Source organism: Cajanus cajan, chromosome 3 (genome assembly GCF_000230855.2).
Source record: "Cajanus cajan strain Asha chromosome 3, NIPB_CcT2T_4, whole genome shotgun sequence".
NCBI lineage: Eukaryota > Viridiplantae > Streptophyta > Magnoliopsida > Fabales > Fabaceae > Cajanus > Cajanus cajan.
The window spans coordinates 30,780,265-30,802,802 of record NC_138519.1 but is presented as its reverse complement, the minus strand read 5'-3'; the positions used below and the strand labels follow the sequence as shown (position 1 = coordinate 30,802,802).

The following is a 22,538-nucleotide window of genomic DNA, read 5'->3' as shown; positions in this document are numbered from 1 at the left end:
TTTACTAGCAAAAGATAAAAGTCACTAAATGGATGGAAAGGAGAGAATTGAAAAAATAACTTTTAATAGCCTTTAAAATGGCTACTAAAATTGCCACTAAAAAAAATAAGTTTTCCCGACAATTTAGTAGGTCTTTACCAGCATTTTATATAAATGCCGGTAATAGTATTAGCGACATTGGATACACCGACCATTATTTAAATGCTGGTAAAAAAAATAATGACCATTTATATGGTCGCTAAAAAATAAATTAATTGCCACAAAAACCTAATTTTGGTGTAGTGTACTGTCAACAAGATGAAAGATATTATTAACTTCTATGAAAGGACTAACTTGAAAATTAAAATGATTTTAATATTAAAATAATGACTCAAACTAAAATCGGTAACATATAAAAATCCTTCAAATGATGGGTACCGTAGAAATTTTTTATAAATAAAAGTAAATAGCGTTGATTGAAAGTGATATTAATGTTAAAAAAAATTAAGTATATAGACAAAAATAGAAAGAAAAAAAAATGAAACGGTGGGTGAAATTTTGTCGACTAAGGGATAATATATTGCTCGTAAACGATCTCAAACTTTTATTTATTTATTTTTTTATTCAAGCATAAAATTTTCTGTTCTTTTTAAGTCAGTCGTGGCTGGCATTTTATCTTTTGAAGTAGAAGTCAGCAATCATCTTTAGCGTTGTAGAAACATTGTAAAAGAAGAGATTTTGTCTTCTTGAGCTGCATATATAATGTACTAGTTTTATAACCGTCCAACTTACGGAATAAATATTATAAAGAGAAAAATAAAGACATAATTTTATACCCAATAATTACAATTTATGATGTATGGTAACTTATTAACTTCATAATTTAATAAATATTTTTAAAATTATACTAATAATAAATTATAACTGATTGATGGTGAAAAAATATTTTTACACTATGACCATTAAATCTTATTATAAAAAAAATTATTAATTTTAGTAAAAAATTATATATCATTTATTACATTTAGTTATACTTTATTATATCATTTATTAAATTTAGAATCTCTCTGTCTTTTATAAAGGGTTAAGGGCCGGCTGATAGTTGCTCATGTCAGCGCTTACACTAAGCTTTCTAAAACGCAGAAAATAAAAAGGTGTAATAGAAAGTGGAGAGAAACTTTGGTTTCTAAATTTGTGTATTCTAATTTAAAACTATATTTTATCACGGAATAAAAGTACCAGTTGAAAATATGTTTAAATATTTCTAATTTATAAATAAATAATTTAATTTTTAGAGCTTTTTTTATATTTTAATTTTTACAATATTGTTCAATAAAAAAATATATCACTTTTATGACTTAGATTTAGAATATAATTAGATTTTTTAAGGTCATTATTTAAATTTAATATTATTTTTATTACATTTTTAACATTAAAAAATTCAAAATTGAGATCAAGGAGAATCCAATCTCAGCTTTATTATTATTTTTAAATCATAATATTGACATGCGATATATCTAAAGTAATAATTAATTTTTATAAAATATTATTAACTCACACAAAAAAAAGTCTCTTTCGATATAACTTATTTAATAAAAATTATAAACATATAATTAGATATTAATGAAAACTAACCGCGTTAATTATGACTCTAAGAGTACAAGATTAGAATATAATTCTTCTATCTTAGCCATCAGCTCTATACAAAGAAAGCACTAATAGAAATTTAACAAGTTTCTCAACCTCTCTTTTTGAAAATATATTTTTCTGCAAAGATATGAATAGCAGTGTGGATGGCCACAAATCTCCAATGGAGAAAACGGTTCACATAGCAATTGTTACTAGTCCTGGCTTCAGCCACTTGGTCCCAATTGTTCAATTCTCAAAGAGACTTGTTCATCTCCATCCACACTTTCATGTCACATGCTTAATTCCCTCACTTGGGTCCACCCCAAGTGCCTCAAAATCCTTTCTTCAAACTCTTCCACCAAACATCAACTCCATCTTTCTTCAACCCGTGAACCCTGAGGATCTACCACAAGGGGATGCCATAGAAACCCAAATTCAGTTCACAGTGACACTCTCTCTTGCATCTATACACGAGGCCTTGAAAAACTTAACTTCAAGCACTCCCTTTGTGGCCTTGGTGGTTGATTCTTTCGCCTTTGAAGCATTAGATTTTGCTCAAGAATTCAACTTGTTGTCCTATATTTACTTCCCTGCATCAGCAACAACACTTTCTTGGTACTTCTATGTGCCCACGTTGGACAAGGAAACATCATGTGAGTACAGAGATTTTCATGAGCCTATTGAGATACCGGGTTGTGTTCCAATTCAAGGCAGGGATCTCAATAACCAATCTCAAGATCGATCAAGTCAAGTTTACAAACTCTTTCTAGACCGGGTTCAGCGGTTCCTTTTGGTTGATGGGATCTTTGTTAATAGCTTCTTGGAAATGGAAAAGGGTCCCATAGAAGCATTGAAAGATGAAGAAAGGGGGTACCCTTGTGTGTATCCTGTTGGACCAATTGTTCAAAGTGGTGATGATGCAAAAGGGTTGGACTTGGAGTGTCTAAAATGGTTGGACAAACAGCAAGTTGGTTCGGTGTTGTATGTTTCTTTTGGGAGTGGTGGAACATTGTCACAAGAACAAGTGAATGAGTTGGCTTATGGTTTGGAGTTGAGTAATCATAAGTTCTTATGGGTTGTGAGAGCACCAAGTGGTTTGGCCAGTGATGCTTATCTTAGTGCAAAAAATAATGTTGATCCGTTGGAATTTTTACCATGTGGGTTTTTGGAGAGAACCAAAGAGCAAGGTGTGGTTATTCCTTCATGGGCACCTCAGGTTCAAGTTCTTAGCCATAGTTCAGTTGGTGGGTTTTTGACTCACTGTGGTTGGAATTCAATTCTTGAAAGTGTGTTGAATGGTGTTCCACTCATCACATGGCCACTGTTTGCGGAGCAGAGAATGAATGCGGTTGTGCTGAGTGAGGGTCTCAAAGTGGGAGTGAGGCCAAAACTTAATGAAAATGGGTTGGTGGAAAGGGAAGAAATTGTTGAGGTGATTAAGTCTCTAATGAAAGGGGAAAAAGGTGTGGAATTGAGAAAAAGAATAAAAGAATTGAAAGAAGATGCTATTAATGCAATCAGGGAAGGTGGATCTTCTACGAAAACCCTTTCTCAGTTGGTATTAAAGTGGAAAAGTTTGGTATAAGAAAATAAATTTTATGAAATGCTTTGGTGGGGGTCTTGGCTTTTATTTTCCCTTTTTTTTTCCTCTATCTCTCTCTTCTTCTTTTTTTTTTTTTTTTTTTTTTTTTCTGATTCTACTGCTTTCTAATGATTGTCAGTCACTGGATTGTTGGCATCAATCTATGTTACATGCAAAATTCTGATCTAGAATATGATCCATCATGATTATTGACATTATTAGGCTCCTACTATAGAAAATAAAATGGTGTGGCATTTTATTAGTGTTGATTTGAGTTCGTCCTGTCTTCAATGTGTGCACGCTTTGTTGGATTTGCTTTCTAAGGCGTTTAAGATGGTTAGTCTAATGTATCAACCCATGAATTACGAGAAACGACAAAAAAAAAAGGATCGATATTCACTAGATTCCGGATACAGTGAGGTATATAATTCCAAGAATACAGCCGTAACGTAACAAAACCAATGCAAAGATAATAATATGAAAAAACGAGTTGCTGACAGAGCCTATATAATCACCTTTTATGTCTAGAATGAGAGTTTCAAATGAGATCGACTACTGCAACTTTTATTTATTTATTTTTTTATGTGTGATCATTGATTATTATTGAAAGTTTCATTCAGGAGTTTTTTTTATTCATACCAATTATTTTTTTTATATAGTAAAGTTGTATAATGAGTTCACTTTCTTTATTTTTATTATTTATAATTTATGATCGAATCCAATTTCTCCAATGTATTTTATATTTTTGCATGCAGGCTTATATTAGAATAGGATATAAAACATTCGTAATTCCATTGAATATTTTTTAAGACATTTAAGATCATACGATTATGTGTTACTTTCTTTATTTTTGATAACCATAATATTGATATGAAAAATTTATCATGAAAAATGATGATTAATTTTTTTAAAAACGGTAAATTTATATAAGATAAGTATTCTCTTCCTAACATAATATAATTTATATTTAAAATTAGAATTTGAATTCTAGACATTTTAATATAAGATTGTGTTGTCTTAAAGTAAACTTTTAATTTACTGAAAAAATAGTTTATAAATATATATATATATATATATATATATATATATATATATATATATATATATTTTGTACTGTCCGTACTGTTAAGTCGAGTTCAAGCTCGGCTTACGACAAAGATTAACATCGAACACGTATTGCATGACATCAGTCAAGTCAAAGGCCCACTATCTGAACAGGTCATAACCGATCTCAGGCCCAAGGCCCATATAAACCCTAATTCACACAGAGGTACGCGCATTACTTATACGAGATCCATACACCCACAAACACTAACTTTACCATCGGAGTCTCTTTTGCAGGTACCACCCCTACTTTGGAATAGCAAGCGTACCTAGCGAAGGAGGCTCACCAATCTTGCCCAGCAGATCGTCCCCTACGACCGATCTCAGGTAAGAACATTTGGCGCCCACCGTGGGGCCGATCGAGACATCTCTTATCGGCCACGCTTATGGTTTTCACCCGAAGCCATAGTAGACGAGTAAAAAACAACCTAGATCGCGCAACAAGAATGGAAGGTAAAGCAGCATTAAGGAGACTGATCGAGCAGGTCGATCAAATGTGGCAACAACACGCCATCGACCTGGAAAACATCCGTGCCAGGCACGAAGCCGACCTAGCGACACTGCGCGTTGAGAGTGAGCGCATTCGCGCCCAGCTTCCTCGGCGCCCTTCTGATCAACCCCCTCAACCGAGTAATCAAGACGAGGAAGAGGGGCACTCAGTTTCCCAGCCACTGGCTACACCCAGGGCGGCGACCCACAGGTCTACTATTCATCGGTCGCACGTACCGACGATTAGGTCAGGCCATGACATCAGCAATGCTCTTGCCCAGGCTCCAAGACATAGGGCGAGCATCCACCGCCAACCTTTTGTTGATGGAATCATGGAGACGCCCCTCCCTTTTGGATGGAAGCCCCTCAACATTGACCGTTACGATGACACCACCGACCCAGATGAGCATGTCGACCTGTACGTCACCCAAGTAAACCTATACACTAACGATGATGTTATCCTGTGTAGGGTTTTTCCGACCTCGCTCAAGGGAGAAGCACTCGCCTGGTACACCTAGTTGCCGCCAGGGTCAGTCGATAACTTTGACACTCTGGTAAGGCGATTCACGACGCAGTACACAACGAGTCAGCCTCATTACATCACATCCACCGCCCTGGCCAGCCTCAGACAGGGCGACGACGAGCCACTGAGGGCGTTTATGGAACGCTTTGCTAGCGTCTTGGTTAAGATCCGCAACCTAAACCCCGAGGTCTCCCTTCATGCCATGCTCATGGCGCTCAAGCCAGGACCTTTCGTCGATAGCCTGTGTCGTCGATCTCCCCCAGATATGGACGAACTCCGTGCTCGAGCTACAGGGTACATTCAGATAGAAGAGCACACCACTTTTCGTGACCAGGTTCGTGTAAAATCTCAAGCGAAGCCGGACCACGACCACAAAGATAAGGTGAAAGTCACTAATGATAGCCAATTCAAGAAGGCTGTTAGGGCAAACAAAGGAGGGAGGTATGACTTCTACACCTGCCTAAATGCGCCCCGAGTACACATCCTGGAAGAGGCTAGTAACACCAATCTGCTCACTTTGCCACCACCTGAACATAGTCCCAACAGTGTGGACAAATCCAAGCATTGTCGGTACCACAAAAACTATGGTCACACAACCGAGGAGTGCCGCACGCTTAGAGACTGCATCGAGGAACTCATCCAAGGAGGACACCTCGGACAATACGTCCAACGGCAGCAATCTAACAGAGGAGGCAACCATGGGCGAGGACGAGGATGTGGCCGAGGTTTTGGGACTCGAACAGACCAAACCTCTGGCTCCCAGCAAAACACGGGCGAAGTAGTGCAGGCCGAGGTAAGTCAGGATATAGGATCGGCTCCCTTGCGAGGAGTTATCAATACAATTGCAGGTGGCTTTGCAGGGGGAGGCTCTAGTAGCTCGGCACGCAAAAGGCACTTGTGGAGCATCAACAATGTCCATATTTCCACCTCGGCCCCGCACCACAACACACCACCCATCACCTTCACGGACGACGACTACACTAGCATCTGTCCAAACTAGGATGATCCCATAGTCATCGCAGTGGAAGTCGCTAATTGGGAAGTCCACAAGACATTGATTGACCAAGGAATCTCGGCTGACATCCTATACTGGCCGACATTCCTAAGGTTAGACATTCCTCACTCCCTTATCCAACCTCACACAAAACCCCTAGTCGATTTTGCCGGAGAGCGAGTTCACACTCGAGGGTACGTGGATCTGTTGATAACCTTCGGGACCCTTCCTGACTCAAGGAGAATCATGGTCAGATACCTCCTCGTTGAAGCCAACACATCCTACAATATAATCATCGGAAGGCCGATGTTGAACCAACTCAGAGCTGTGGTATCTACCCCGCACCTGACGATGAAATTCTCAGGGAGCAATGGCAAGATCATCTCCGTCAGAGCAAACCAAAAGATAGCTCGGCAATGCTATGTTGAAAGCTTGAAGGTCTCGCCATCTGAGGAACGCCACAAAGGAGACCCCTCTACGGTGGCTCACATCGCCTAGGTTGACATTGCTGACCTGGACCCAAGGTCGGAATCCCACGAAAAACGGCCAAGTCCCATCGATGAGCTTGACGACCTTCAAGTTGGTAAACTCCCCGGACAGTGTACAAAGATAAGTCGGCAGTTAAACCCAGAGCTGCGACAACGGCTCATTGAGGAGATCTCCAAAAATACCAACCTCTTCGCTGGTCAAGCGTAGACTTGCCAGGTATTGACCCTAACCTCATCTGTCACAGGTTAGCCATCCACAAGGAAGCTAAGCCGATCACTCATAGAAAGAGGAAAGTTAGAGGAGAATGGCGTGACGCCATCGTCGCTGAGACATGGAAGTTGATGAACACGGGCTTCATCCGCGAAGTCAGATACACCACATGGCTGGCGAACGTGGTACTGGTCAAGAAGAGCTCAGGGAAGTGGCGCATGTGCGTCGACTACATCGACCTCAATAAGGCGTATCCCAAAGACTCATACCCCTTACCAAGCATCGACAGGTTGGTTGACGGCACTTCCGGCCATGCTCTCCTCAACTTCCTTGACGCATACTCGGGATACAACTAGATCATGATGTACCCACCAGACGAAGAGCACACAGCCTTCATCACCAACCACGCAAATTTCTACTACTGTGTGATGCCATTCGGCCTCAAGAACGCAGGAACTACTTATCAAAGGCTGATGGACAAAGTTTTTCACCAACAGATTGGTCGAAACATGGAAGTCTACGTCGATGACATGGTCGTCAAGACCACCTCAGCCAAGGATTATGCCGCCGACTTGGCCGAGGTGTTCAGCCAAATCAGAAAGGAGAACATGCGCCTCAACCCAAAGAAGTGTGTTTTCGGTGTCCAGGGAGGTCGATTTCTGGGTTTTATGATCACCAGCTGGGGTATTGAAGCCAACCCGAAGAAGTGAAAAGCTATTATCCAGATGCAGAGTCCCTAGACTATCAAGGACGTCTAACGCTTGGCAGGACAGTTAGTCTCTCTCTTCCGTTTCACCCCCAGGTTGGCAAAGAAAGCAGGACCCATCTTCACCTTGCTGCGGAAACCCAAGAACTTTGAGTGGACCGAGCAATGCGAAGAAGCTTTCAAAAGCTTCAAAGTTTTCCTCTCAACTCCACCAATCCTTCAGAGGCCGGATCATCACGCCGACCTACTCCTTTACCTGGTCGTGGTAGAGGGCGCGATCAGTGTAGTCATAGTGCAAGAACACCAAAAGGTACAAACACCCATTTACTTCATCAGCCGAGTCCTTCAAGACACGGAAAAATGATATCAGACGATCGAGAAGCTTGCACTAGCACTCGTCACCGCAACTCGGCACCTCCGACCTTATTTCTAGAGTCACCAGGTGGTAGTCAAAATCGACTACCCAATCAAGCAGATCTTGAGAAAGCCGGAGCTCGCGGGGCGTATGATAGCATGGTCAATGGAGCTATTCAAGTTCGGCATCCAATACGAAAGCCGAGGCCCATTGAAATCTCAGTGCCTAGCAGATTTTGTGGCTGAGCTCACCCCAACCTAGGCTGAAGAGCAACAGGTATGGACTTTACACGTTGATGGATCCTCCAATTCTAAAGGCGGTGGTGCATGTATCATTTTGGAGGGACCAAATAAAGTCACTTTAGAGCAATCTCTCAAATTCGGCTTCAAAGTCACCAATAATCAAGCAGAGTACGAAGCATTACTTACAAGATTGAGATTGGCGCGTGACCTCGGAGCACAACGGGTGAGTTGCAACAATGACTCAAAACTTATGGTAGAACAGCTTATTGGGGCATACCAGACCAAAGATACCCTACTACAGAGGTACTTTCATATAACATCCCAACTAATCTCATCCTTCGATGAATTCACTATACACCATGTGCCTCGAGAGCAGAACGCCAGAGCCGACCTCCTGTCCAAACTCGCCAGTATGAAATGCCTCAAACAACATCGGACCATCATCCAAGAGACCCTAAACTCATCCAGTCTAGACAAAAAATTCGTCAACACTAGTGACGGTGAAGACCAAGGATGGATGACGGGCATTTGGAACTACTTAAAGGAGGGAACCCTACCCGAGGATAAAGAGGAAGCTCGGAAGATGAGGGTAAGGTCAGCTAAGTTCGTCATCGTCGGAGATGAACTGCTCAAACGCGGCATCTCCACCCCACTATTGAAATGATTAGAAGAATCCCGGGCTACCTATGTCATTGAAGAGATCCACCGAGGGATCTGTGGGATGCACTCTAGGGCCCGCTCGATGGCGACAAGGGTACTCTGGGCTGGGTACTACTAGCCTAGACTGAAGTCGGATTGCCAAGCTTACATACAAAGGTGCAAGGAATGTCAGCAGTTTGGCAAAGCACATCGACAACCACCTAAAGTTCTCCACCAGATGATGTCATTGTGGCCTTTCGCCTAGTGGGGAATGGACATCCTCGGACCATTTCCCCTAGCGAAGGATCAACTCAAATTCCTCCTAGTGGCCATCGACTACTTCACCAAGTGGATGGACGCATGCCCACTTGCCAAGATCATGGTCGAGAATGTCCAGAAATTCACCTGGAAGAGCATCATTTGCAGGTTTGGCATCCCGCATTCTCTCGTCACCGATAACGGCAGACAGTTCATCGCACATAATTTCGAAGACTTCCTTCGAGAGCTCGTAATCAAGCACCTTCCAACCTCGGTGGAACATCCCCAAACCAATGGACAAGCCGAAGCCGCGAACAAAGTAATACTTCGAGAGCTCAAGAAGCGGCTAGGAAGCGCCAAAGGACAATGGGTCAACGAGCTCCCTAGCATTCTCTGGGCATACCACTGTACCCCCCAATCAACAACGTAGGAAACGCCTTACAGGCTGACCTACAGAGCAGATGCTATGATCCCAGTGGAGGTCAGAGAGATGTCTTATCGGCGTCTTACCTTCGACAGCGAGCAAAACTCTCAAGAAATGGCAGCCAAGCTCGACCTGATTGACGAACTCCGAGAGGAAGCTCGGATCCATGAGTGATAGACCATGGGCCAAGGGCCTAGTGACCAGAGCTATGGCTAGGAGGATACAGGAAGAGCTAGATCTTGAGAAGACTAATGGGCTTGTTAGGCCCAAGGTAATCTTCACTTGGAATGCTCTATCATGAAGAGAAGGCCTTAGTTCTACTTGTTTATATTGTACAGTTCATGCATAGTCTTTTGTATAGGTTATTTTTGCCTTTGTATTGTGAGGCACTTTATTTGCTTTTTCATAGTGATTGTATATTGTTTTTAAGGTAGGTTACTTGGAGAGTTTAACTCCATTTAACCTCCCTAGATGATACATTCATTTTATATTTTTTTAGTAGGGAAAAAGGGGTGACATTTAGCAATGCTTGAGGTGTGACTAGAAATTGGGCCTGAGTTGGGGCTAGGCTAAATTTTGCATATTGGACTCATTTTGCTCCTATTTTTTCATAGATTTGATTTAGCTAGGTCTCATCATCATATGATGAACCTAACTAAACCAAATCAAGGTTTTTCAAATTAATTCAAGGAGCAAAATGTGTTCAAGGCCGCCTAGCTCTCTTAAGTCTCTTTGGCCGAATTTTTTAGCTGTTCTTCTTGAGTTTTGAAGCTTGCCTTGCAAGCTTCTAAACTCAAGTAAGGTAAGCTTACCTTACCATGGTTCTTAAGTGAACCATGGTCAAGGTTAGCTTCCCTTGTAAGCTTGCTAAACCGTAGGGAGTTAAGTAAACCTTACCATGGTTCCTAGTGAACCATGGTTAAGGTTAGCTTCTCCTAGAAGCTACCTTTTCTCTATATATTTGTAAATACCTCCTATGTAGTCACTTTTGAGCAAATTGAGAAATAATAATCAGATTTCTCTCATCAAGAGTCCATTCTAAAACCGTGGAGAATTCTCTCTAAGTTTTCACCAAGGTTCTTCAACCTTAACCATTGGTTCCTCAAGCTTCTACACTAAGCAACGAGTAATCGAACCACCTTGAGGCTTCTCCTCCATTGAAGACCTCTTCATGGAGCTTCAAGCTTCTTCCAAAGATCAACCTCAAGAGTTCACGGTCCTAAGCATGGAGCAAAGTGAAGGAACATCAATCTCCTCACCTAGTTCCATCAATGAGGAAGCCTGCAAGCTTCAAGCCTCTAGAAGGTACAATAAGCGAGTCTAACCTCGCTCTTTCCGGGTTGGCGACCTAGTGTGGCGACTACTAGGCAAAGCACGAAGAGACTCATCAGAAGGAAAACTCGCGCCTAATTGGGATGACCCATTTCGAGTTACAGAAGACCTAGAAAATGGGGCATAGCGACTAGAAGAGCTCAGCGGCAAAACCATCCCACGAACTTGGAATGCCACGCATCTCAAGTTTTACTTTAGTTAAATTGTACAAATGGGTTGTGCACTCTTTTCCCGACTCAGTTTTTGTCCCAAAAAATAAAAAAATGGGTTTTGGCTGAGAGGGTTTTTAACGAGGCATACCAACGACATTAATAAAATGACCCATTCCACTCATAACTTCTCAATTTTACACCACTTTGGCACAAATTATATTCTTTTAAACCAAGGTCGAATTCGAACCTTGGTACGAATTATACCATGCTAAGCCAAGGTCAAATTCGAACCTTGATATGAATCACATTACGCTAAGCCAAGGTCGAGTTCGAACCTCAGTGCGAATTATATCATGCTAAGCCAAGGTCGAATTCGAACCTTGGTACGAATCACATTACACTAAGCCAAGGTCGAGTTTGAACCTCAGTGCGAATTATATTATGCTAAGACAAGGTTGAATTCGAACCTTGGTACGAATTACATTACACTAAGCCAAGGTCGAATTCGAACCTCGGCGCAAATCATGTCATTCTAAGCCAAGGTCGAGTTCGAAACTTGACGCGACCCAAAATAAAAAACAAAGGTCAAGATTGAACCTTCACAAGCCAAGTTTGAGCCTCAAAGCGCAAAATACTGGACATGTTTCTAAACTCAAAAGCAGGTCATGACTAAGCCCAAAATCCCAGAATCAATTCCTAGACTAAAGTCGAAGGTCAAATTTAAACCTTGTCAAAACGAGAATCATCAAAAGAGAGAGACAAAAACCACAAATAAGAAAAGTAAATTATATACACAACAAGTTCATCAATACAAAGCATGAGTTCAGAAAGCAAGAAAAAAGAACTAAATAAACTAAGTTATTACAAAATAGTGGCCTAGGCAGTGGTATTCTCGCTCGAGCTATCAGGGAGGTCGTCTTCCTTCACCAGCCACCCAGCTTGCACCTCTTTCTCTACATGCATAGTAGAAAGGTCGACCCCAGGTGCAAGCAACCTCGCCTGACGAGCTTCCTTGACAAAGCCCCTCTTGTGATCCACTAAGACAGCTCGCTTAGTCTCGACGAGCTTCCTCTCTAGCCCTGCCTTAGCCGCGGTCATCTTATCAAGGTCTACCCTCAGAGCTACGACCTCCTCTTCCTTACCACCAAGAAGCACCTCGTCACAGAGACGCCTCTCGACTGCTTCCGCCAATTCAACCTTCAACGCCGAGACCTTGTCTTCAAGAGAGCGCACTCGACCACGAGAAGAATTGGCGACCTCCTGAAGCTCGCCGACTTGGGCAGCGTAGACCTCGTTAGCCCTCAAAGCAATCTCCAAAGACTTCTGAGTCCTTGCGAGATCCCTCTTTGCAGCTTGAAGCTCAGCCTCGTTCTTCTTCACGGCCTCGCCTAGAGCAGCCCCCAAAGCCTGGTTCTCCTCTTCTAGGGGCTGAACTCGGCTTCTAGCACTCTCGAGCTCCCCTTGCAGCTTCGACCACTTGCGCTTCCAATGGTCCACGATGGTGATCGATCTCTGCATGAAGACCTTCGCAGAGTCTAGGCCTTCCACTAGCCCGACCTTCTCGATAATCGCCTTGTCAGCCGACGGAGTGAGCCTCACGGGTAGAAGGCCTCGACAGTCATCCCCAAACTCCACATCGAGTCCATGTTTGATGACATGCTCAGATGGTCTAGCCTCGCCAAGGGGCGAGTAACATCGAAGCGCTGTATGATGCAATTCCCCTTTGGAGCCCCTGGCGGAGGTGGAGGCAGTACAGCAGTTGCAGGGGTTGACGTCGGTGCCCCAGAGCTCAGCCCCTCTCTGCGGGCCTCGGCGGGAGTTGAAGTGGGCGCCACTTGTGCAGCAGCTGAGGCATTTGGCCCTGGTGCCTCTAAGCTCGGCTCCACCCGCGCCACGGTGGAAGTCGGCACATGCCCCGCCTACACACAACACGAAAAATTTCCTAAGTTATAAAACAAGGAAATCACACAGTATGAAAGAAAAACAATAAGAAGAAAGACACAAACCTGTGTCTCACGAGCGACCTCCTCCACGGCCACTCTAGACGACCCTTCACACGGAGGACTCCCTGTCAGGCCGACCGGGACGGCATCGGCGGCCTTCGAGGTCAGCTCTTCAGAATCATGAGGGGCTGAGGTCTCCCCGACCTTCTTCTCTCCCCTCTTTCTTTTTCTGCGAGTATCAAGGGGAGCAACCTCCTCTTCGCTGAGCTTGGGAACCTCGATCTCGGCCACATTGTAGCGGGTTTTCAGCTCGCGCCACTTTCTTCTCCCCATTATACCTGCAAGCACAAAAGCCAAACACATAAGCTGATAGACTATGGCCAAGGCCAAGGAATCCAAGAGGTGATATCTTAAAAGAACCAAGAGGAATGGGATGATCTTAAAGACCTTTTCATATGTTTGTACATATAGTAGTCTCTTTGTATAGGCTTATTTTGCCTTTGTATTTGAGAGGCACTTTATTGCATTTTATTAGTCATTGTATAATGTTTCTAGGGTAGGTTACTTGGGAACTTAGACTCCATTTAACCTCCTTTTTTGATAAATTCATTTTATATTTTTTCAGTAGGAAAAAGGGGTGGAATTTAGCAATGTTTGAGGGTGTGACTAGCAATTGGGCCAGAACTGGGCCTAGGCAAAATTTTGCATATTAGACTCATTTTGCTCCTAATTTTTCATAGATTTGATTTAGCTAGGTCTCATCATCATATGATGAACCTAACTAAACCAAATCAAATATTTTTGAAATAAATCAAGTGAGCATTTTGAGACTTGGCCGCCTAACTCATCTCTTTGTTCTTGGCCGAAATTGTGAAGCTTCTCCTTCAAGCTTTGAAGCTTGCCTTCCAAGCTTCTAAACCTTGGTAGGTTAGGCTGACCTTACCATGGTTCTTAAGTGAACCATGGTCAAGGTTAGCTTCTCGTACAAGTTTTAGAAACCATGGATGGTTAGGCTAAACCTTACCATAGTTCCTAGTGAACCATGGTTAAGGTTAGCTTACACTACAAGCTACCTCTCCCTATATATTTTTAATTTCTACTCTTGTATTCACTTTTGAACATTTTGAGAAATAAAACTTCAGATTTCTCTCACTCAAGAGTCCCTAAAAACCGTAGAGAACTTTCTCTCTAAGGTTTCTATCAAAGTTCTTCAAACTTTTCCTTGGTTCCTCAAGCTTCCTTCACAAGCTAAGGAGTAACCGAACCAATTCCATTTCTTCTCCACCATTGGAGAATCCTCCAAGGTGTTTCTGCCACTTCAAGGAGCCTAGTGCTCTTGAGGTTTTGTGTTCTAATCTTTTTTGTGCGAATCCGTGTTGTATCTTCCTTCTCCTATGTCTAAATTTGTGTTTGCTGCATGGATCTAGTTCTAATACAATGTTTGATGGATCCTATATGTCAAGTATGAATTAATTGATTCATTTTTGCTTGTTTCCTACTCTTGTGAATCAATTCGGTTTGGTGCTTTTAGGTTCTCTTAAACCTTGTGCGTTTTGTGTTTTGTTTGAGTATCTCCATTCATTTACATGTGTCCGTCACTACAAGAAAAATGAGCATTATCTACGGAAAAAATCCGTAGATAATGATGAAAATCCGTAGATAACTGATAATTATCTACGGAAAAAAATCCGTAGATAATAAGGTCGTAGATAACGTTATCTACAGAAAATTTTCCGTAGGTAACGTTATCTACGAATTTTATCTACGAAAATAGAATATATCTACGGATACGTTTATCTACAGAAATTTCCGTAGATAAGTTATCTACGGAAATTTCCGTAGGTAAGTTATCTACAGAAATTTCCATAGATAACTTATTTACGGAAATTTCCGTAGATAACTTACCTACAGAAATTTCCGTAGATAAGTTACCTACGGAAATTTCCGTAGATAATCTACAGAGCACTCAGCATCTCTATTGGTATTATCACTGTATGTTATACTATTGAATCAGTAGCTAGATTACAAAATGAAACACAAGGCTGTGTCAAATTTAGAAAGAAAATTTGATAAAATTACTAGTCTAATGAAACGTACTAATTGGAAAACAGATCTACTAGCAGGATAACAAGTATAATTTTCATACTAAGCCAGTTCAACAGGAGTAGCACTAAGCTTGTAGAATTGAGAATGCAAGACTCATACAAGAGTTAACGCACCTAAATGATAGATATTTTGGTTCATTAGGTAACATCAACTGATGATTATCATTATTCAAAAGCCAAGACAGGGGTTGGGATTCTTGCAGATTTGCCATCATAAGGGTAATGTCATCCCTTCCTGCAACTGTGAAGCAACATTATCCAAAATAAGATTTATTCCAAAGAAAAGAACAAAAGATAATGACAAAGAGAGAGGGAGAGAGAGCAACATTTGCTACCTGGTTAGCACATTCAAGTGACATCAGTTGGTGCTTTCCTAAATTTTCCTGCCAATGAAATCACCAAGTAATTTAGGAAAACATGTAGACATGTTAAAATACAAATCTGATATTTTAGTAGTTATTTAATGGACTAATATATTAGGCATTTGAAGATGACAGAAGGATATGGCTAGTCTACATGAAACAAAAACCTTACCTTCTGGAGGCACACTCGATTGGTTGATTCCCGTAGTGAGTCTTCCATTTGCCTAAGATGTTCCAAGTGATTGATCTTCTCTAGATTATTCCAATAGCTGAAAAAATGCAAATGTAAAACAATATTAATCTATGATGGGTACTTAAACTTTCATGACCATGCATGTCAACATTGATTGTATATTTGTGCTATGAATTTATGATCATGTTAATGCTGTCAGAGGAAAAAGCTGGTTGAAGTTTGATGAAACTTAATCCATATGAACTGTTCAAATTTATAAAACAGGCCCAGATCCAACTGCTAGTAATGATATCACGGATGATAAGGACTTTGATTTGTGAAATTATGCATCAGGAACACCTAACTGAACCTATAGTAAAAAAAGTACACTTAACCCTCAAATTTAAGGGTAACACAAACTCAGTACACCAACCTCAAGATTAACTGCATAGTATTAGACTATTAGTACTTGCAATCAACAAAACATATTTGGATTAGTATGGTCCATATCTATGCTATATAGTCCAAAAAAATTTAGCAATTATATGCTAAAATTCAAATTGAAAGTCATAGAAGCCTTAAGGTAATTCTATGTTCTCTCTGATCTCCAGCCAAAATAAAAAAACTAAAAAAAAACATTGAAAGACCTTCTGATCCTTACCTTTCCATCTCCATCACTATCAAAGTAGCGAATCATATCAACCAACTCCTTGTCTATCCATAAAAAGTCATGAGCTGTATCAGTGCTTTGTAAATCCCTCATATTTACAGTACCTTTACCTACTTCTGCATGCCACAACTTCCCCTGTCAATCACAACAATCTTTGCACGCATTAGAAGCAGCAAAGGAAAAGGGAAAAATATTCTTTGTTCACCTATATATTAAACCAAACCTTAATCTAGATAAAATACCTATATGTTGATAGAATTATTGAATCTGCAGGCTTCTCATTTTTAGTTTGAGCTTAAGTAGCAACTTCTCTCATGTATTTTTGTTTTGGTTTAGAGAGGGAGGGCAAAAGAGATTATTTGGTGTAAGGGCAAAAACATGGCTTCTCAGACCATAATGATTTTTATGTACATAGAAATATGTTATAGAAACTTATTTTCTGAATGTTCTAAGAAGTTGAAAGTGACCATAGGTCATTGTTTCCCATTTAAAATTATAGAATCAAAACGGTAGCCTTACATATAACTCTAATAACCACCTACAACTACAAGTGCAATATTTATATGGGTATTCCTTGTCCTTCACAAACAAAAAATAGCATACATATAATTATAATTATATATAACATATTATATATTGTACAACGCAGTCTATACATGCACAACACATCAGAATACTCAACACAGCAGCCCTCCCACAAATCACAGCAGCATAGACCAAAAGGAGGGACAAGGGTACATAATAAGGTTATGTTTCTTTTAACATGAAGGCAGATCAAAAGGTTTGACACATTCACAAAACAGATGATAAGGGTGATATGATACAAAACCAATAAAATACAGAACATACCTTGGCAGCCACTTCCAATGATTTGTGGTAAAGTTCATTTGAAGGGTCCTACATAAAACAAACTACTTCATTACACATTATTTCTACGAGCAAAATTCCACCTACAACACATTCCCGAGACCATCATTGACACTAAACCACAAAATGTACCTCATCAACGGCTTGCTGAAAGTAATCAGCTGCCTTATCAAATAAAACCTTTGCCTCCTCCTGGTCTGGAATCAAGAACACTTGTGAAGTGTGAGCATTTCCCAGGCACCAAAGAGTGTCATGCTTCTTGGGATTCACAGTAAGTGCCTCCTCCAACTTTGAAATGGCCTCTGCAAATCAACAAAACACAGACGAAAATTCAAAATCATAAGCTCGGGAATACTCATCGCATCATTACATGCTCCATTCAAAAACCATTAAAACGATAAATAATACCCCCTAATTTAATAATTTCAAGTTCAAACAAACAATTTAGGGCCCATTTGTTACATATGAAAAGAGAAAAGTGATTCTGATGTAAGATAATCTAGTGATTATTTTTTTACAGATTTAGAAAGGAAAAAAAAAGTGAATTATGTTTGTTTACAATTATAAAAATCACTTTTATTTAAAAAAGGAAGAAGGAAGAAGTTGATTTTATAAGAAACTGATCAAAATAGCTTTTGATTTTAATCAAATTATAGATTTCTCCTAACTTCTGATAAGTTGAAAAGCTTAATTAAACGCATGAAAGACTTCTAAGTGATTTCTTTAAAGAAAAAAAAACTGTAACAAGCTAGCCCTTAAATATCCAAAACAAAAATAAAATTTCTAGGGCATAGAGAATTAGCATCACCTTGGGTCATTTTCTTCGACTCGGGAAAACTCTGAAACTGAGACAACTCCAATAGAGCTCCTCCCCATATTGTTAAGTTCTGCAGAGATTAGAAAACAAAAGGAATAATTTTTCCAAAAAATATTTCAAAAAAAAAAATCCACTTCCCAATCCAATAACCAACAGGCAACCGCCATTTCATAAGAAAATTAAAAATAAATAATAACAAAAACGAAAATAACATTAATATCAACGAAAAACTAAATAAGCAATCATGAACCGATCCTTCGAGAGAAACATTTCGGAGTTCGAAGGAAACGACGAATCTGGGAAAAAAATTATAAAAAAATGGGGGGAAAGTATACGAACGTCGGCGTCGAGAGGGTTCTTGGTGTAATCGGCTTCTGCGGTCTTACGAGCGTGCTCGAAGAACAAGAGGCGATCGAACTCGTTCGGCTGCAAATCCATGGTGGTTTCAGAGCGAGAGATATTTTGGGGGTTTCTTTCGCTTTTTAGGGTTTTGGGTTTTTGATTTCGATGCTGTAGTTCCTCTTATGAGACACTGTGACCAGTACTAACCTACGTGTAAGAACGTGGTCGAAAAAAGAATACTAGAAACTGCCCCCTCTTTTTTTTTTTTTTAATAGATAAGAATTGAACTCCGGTGGTTCAAATTGTCTTCTATTTACTCAAATTATACTTTAACACACTTGTATTTAATAAACATGATTTCGTACACAAGTGAATTACAAATCATATATTATACAGCAACATACTCTCTAACACAATTTTTTTAGTATAATTATTTTTATTTAATAGAATTTATTAAAAACTACAAAAATTAAGAAAGATAATCATTAAATAGGATATAAAAGTTACTAAATTTTATGTTTTCTAAATATGTTTTAAAAATATATTAAAAAATGTGTTATTAGTGTAAATACACGTATGAATAGAATATGTTCAGAAGAGATATGTCAAATTAACAAAAATGAAAATACACGTATGAATAGAATATGCTAAATTAAACATTTTAATTCTTTTATAATAAATTAAAATGAAAATATAATAAAATATGTTAACTGATATTTAAATAAAATACATTAAAATATTATAATCAAAAGAAACTTAATATTAAATCAAAATATTATATAAATCATAACTAAAATTATAATAAATATTTTGATATTAAATTTATTATATATTAAAATTAATTACATATTTGTATCAAAGAAATTGCTACAAATTTTAGTTTTTATTTATTATGTTTTATAATAAATAAAACCCAATATTAAATCAAAAGATTATAACAATCATAACTCAAATCCAGGTAAATATCTTTCATAATCAAAAGAAATCCAATATGAAATCAAAAGATAATAAAAATTATAACTAAAATATTTATAAATTTTCTAATATTAAATTTAGTATATATTAAAATTAATTAATTAAATATTTGTATTTAAGAAATTGTTATACAATTTAGATATATATTTTAAAGTTTTTATTTTATTAAATTAATTATAAATTAATTATATTTTATTACTTTTTAATCAAGAGTGAATGATAATGAATTAACTAAAATTCTAAAATATATTTTAATTAAAAATAATTTTTTGGTAAATATGATAACTAAAAAGTATTATAATAAATAATTAAACTAAAAAAGAATAAATTTTATAATGATTATCTTTTTTAGTGATGTTAAATTAAATATTCTAATTATTTTATAATAAATAGAAATGAAAAGATAATAAAAATATGTTTTACCTACGGAATTTATCTACGGAATTATCCGTAGATAAGTTATCTACGGAAATATCCGTAGATAAGTTATCTACAGAAATTTTCATAGCTAAGTTATCTACGGAAATTTCCGTAGATAACTTATCTACGGAAATTTCCGTAGGTAACTGGACATTATTTACGGAAAACAGTTTTTCTTGTAGTGCGTGATTGGAAAACATTCATTTAGAATTGTTTTTGTTTTTGAATCAATTGTTTTGTCATAGAAGTTATGTGTAGTCCTTTTACATGTTGATAAATCCTAGACTAGCTTGTTTGACCTAATTTTTGTGTTGTTTTTCAAGCATTGTGTGGTGCGTCAATTTTATTATTAAATCTGAACCTTACCTATATGTGCTTTTGTTTTACATGTTTGAGTTCATAATTTGCTATTAGTTCTAGAAAATTTCCTAGAGTTAGGTTTCTATTATGTCTTGTTAAAAGTTTTGTCAAAAAAATTGTTAAACACTATTTCCTATTAGGTTTCCTTGAGTCTTGTGTGTGGCTGAAACCTATTGCAATTTTTAAAACATTAAAACAGAGACAAAACAGAGGTGTATGTGTTCTTAATGCATGATAAAAACAAAAGAAAATAGTGCTTTGACCTAAAAATACTACAAAATTGGAAGCACTAGTTAGAATATGCATGTGAACACCTCTTGTTTTGTGAAAATATTTTGGTAGCAGTTTTTTCTAGCCTAAGACGAGACCTATAATTGTTCAAAAGGCATTTAAACTCCTAATTATTAAAATTAAAATAAGTGAAAAAATATTTTGCAAAAAAAAAGAAAGAAAATAGCAAAAGAAAAAGCCAAAAGGAGTGAAAAATTTGTGTAACTAGCTCTCGGTTTTGGTGAAGTTTTTGCCTATAAAATTTTCAGTCCAGCCACATATTTTGTGTCTTAATTTTGGTTCTAATCTTAGCTTTGTTTTTGTAATCCATTCTAGTGCCTTTGATAGGTTATCCTTTGTGTGCTAGCTTTCTAAATTTGCCTTAATTTCTTGCTTGTCAATTTTTGGAACTCCTTCTAGTTTGTCTCATTACATTCCACCAATTGGTGTAGCTATTCTAAATTGTGCCTTTTCAGTTTTAGCACTAATATTTCAGCAATTGAAGGTGGTTGAGTGCTTCTTAAAAGGTGTAGGAGGCCAAGTCAAAGGAAGTCAACCTTGAAGACTTTGGTGGTTGCTTAGGGAGCTTGTTCTCTCTTGGTGGAAGGTCTCTTGGAAACACCTAGAAGTAACCAAGGTCAAGGTTGCAAGAAGAGTGAAACAATAGTGAGGGCTGCATGCTCGGTGGCTGGAATTGGAAGAGAAAGAGCAACAAATTTAAATAAAAAAATTTGTGAACTTTAGAGACCAATTTTAGTGACAGAAATTTTTGTTTCTAAACCTATTTTCCTCACAAAATCCGTCTCTAAATAGTGGCTAATTTTTTTCCTTTGAAATTAAGTGCAGCCACTAATTTCATTTGATTGTGAATTTACATTTCATTTGGTGTGAATTTACATTTCATTTGGTGTGAATTTATATTTCATTTGGAGTGTGAATTTGCATTTCATTTGAAGTAAATTTGCATTTCATTTTTTCTTGTATTCTTTTAATTTTCTATTTTTTGTACAAGGCCTTTATTAAGGAGTGTCTTGGAGTGCCTTTGGTGTATCTCCATCTCTCCTTAAGTGTTCTAAATAGTAATTTCGTTTAGTACTTGTGAGAGGGTCCTTGAAGGTCTTTGGTGCCTTTCAAGCTCTCACATAGGTTTAATTGCTTTCCACGCCTAGTTTATGTTTTCTTGTCTTTAAGTTTTCATGCCATTTATGTTTTAAGCAATTTATGTTTTCAGCAATTTAAGTTTTCAAGCAATTTATGTTTTCTTGCCATTTATGTTTTCAAGCAATTTATGATTTCAAGTCTTGATAATTGTACACATTAGGCACTTGATTGTTATTTTCCTTTTTGAAAAGATATTTGTGAAAATTGCTTTGTGTAAGGTAAACGTACAAGGGGGTTTAGAGATTTTTACTTGAAGAGGCTTGGTTATTAAGTGGCTCTTTAGTAGCTCACCTCCCTCCAAAGTTCAATTTGTACTCTTAGACCTCCAAGTGCCAAGTCTAAGCACTTCCCAAAAATATTATTTTCTTAAAAACTATTTTTGTGTGAAAAATATTTTTGTGTTAAAATGTCTCAAGAATCCTCTCATAGTGAAAGTGATGGCTCTCCAAAAAGTCTTTCATATATTACAAAAGAGCTCAAATCACTTAAACTATGGAAAAAGAAAGAGTCTTTTCAAAGAGAAAGATATAAAATTGAAAGGGAAGGACAACTTGCTTACCTTGAGGAAGAATTGAGAATTTTAAGACAAGAAGAAGAAAAGTTGAAAGAAGATATGAAGAAACATAGAGAAAAAGTAGAAGCTCACATTCCCAATATACATCCCCTAATGAAAGCTTGAATCAAGGGGATCACTACCAACCTCCACCTAGAAGGACGATAAGACCTAAGGAAGTCAAAGTTGACCTCCCACAATTCTTTGGAAAGGATGATGTGGAGTTATATCTAGATTGGGAAATGAAGGTTGAGCAACTCTTTGCTTGCCACAAGGTAAGTGAAGAGAGAAAAGTCCCTCTCGCTACCTTAGCTTCCAAGGGCATGTTGTGACACCCTTCTACCCCATAATAGATAAGTAACAACAATAAGAATAATTCAATAAATATAACATCAAGAAGGGTCCACATATTTT

At 38.3% G+C, this 22,538-nt stretch overlaps 2 protein-coding genes across 4 annotated transcripts; one reads left to right on the top strand and one right to left on the bottom strand.

The window, feature by feature from the left end:
* Positions 1 to 1,592: 1,592 nt before the first annotated feature.
* Positions 1,593 to 18,608, bottom strand: LOC114916693 (mitochondrial import receptor subunit TOM20). 3 transcript variants are annotated; one of them, XM_083070818.1, is made up of 8 exons: positions 18,383 to 18,608; positions 18,035 to 18,113; positions 17,359 to 17,528; positions 17,209 to 17,256; positions 16,351 to 16,494; positions 15,690 to 15,786; positions 15,491 to 15,538; positions 15,138 to 15,396 (listed from the first exon to the last, which is right to left on the bottom strand). In XM_083070818.1, the coding sequence occupies exons 1-6, from the start codon at positions 18,479 to 18,481 to the stop codon at positions 15,775 to 15,777; spliced, it is 552 nt and encodes a 183-aa protein (XP_082926944.1). In that variant the 5' UTR covers positions 18,482 to 18,608; the 3' UTR covers positions 15,138 to 15,396; positions 15,491 to 15,538; positions 15,690 to 15,774. The 3 variants fall into 3 exon arrangements, with proteins under 3 accessions (XP_082926942.1, XP_082926943.1, XP_082926944.1); XM_083070816.1 differs by lacking the exons at positions 16,351 to 16,494; positions 17,209 to 17,256; positions 17,359 to 17,528; positions 18,035 to 18,113; positions 18,383 to 18,608 and adding exons at positions 1,593 to 13,026; positions 13,114 to 13,388 and having other exon boundaries at positions 15,270 to 15,396; positions 15,690 to 15,783; XM_083070817.1 differs by lacking the exons at positions 16,351 to 16,494; positions 17,209 to 17,256; positions 17,359 to 17,528; positions 18,035 to 18,113; positions 18,383 to 18,608 and adding exons at positions 3,269 to 13,026; positions 13,114 to 13,388 and having other exon boundaries at positions 15,270 to 15,396; positions 15,690 to 15,783.
* Positions 1,757 to 3,457, top strand: LOC109811491 (hydroquinone glucosyltransferase). The gene has a single exon (XM_020375250.3). The coding sequence runs from the start codon at positions 1,757 to 1,759 to the stop codon at positions 3,191 to 3,193; it is 1,437 nt and encodes a 478-aa protein (XP_020230839.1). The 3' UTR covers positions 3,194 to 3,457.
* Positions 18,609 to 22,538: the final 3,930 nt, after the last annotated feature.

Excerpts from the sequence above, each read along its gene's own strand:
- LOC114916693 (XM_083070816.1), bottom strand. The coding sequence starts at position 12,625 with ATGCAGAGATCGATCACCATCGTGGACCATTGGAAGCGCAAGTGGTCG.
- LOC109811491 (XM_020375250.3), top strand. The coding sequence starts at position 1,757 with ATGAATAGCAGTGTGGATGGCCACAAATCTCCAATGGAGAAAACGGTT.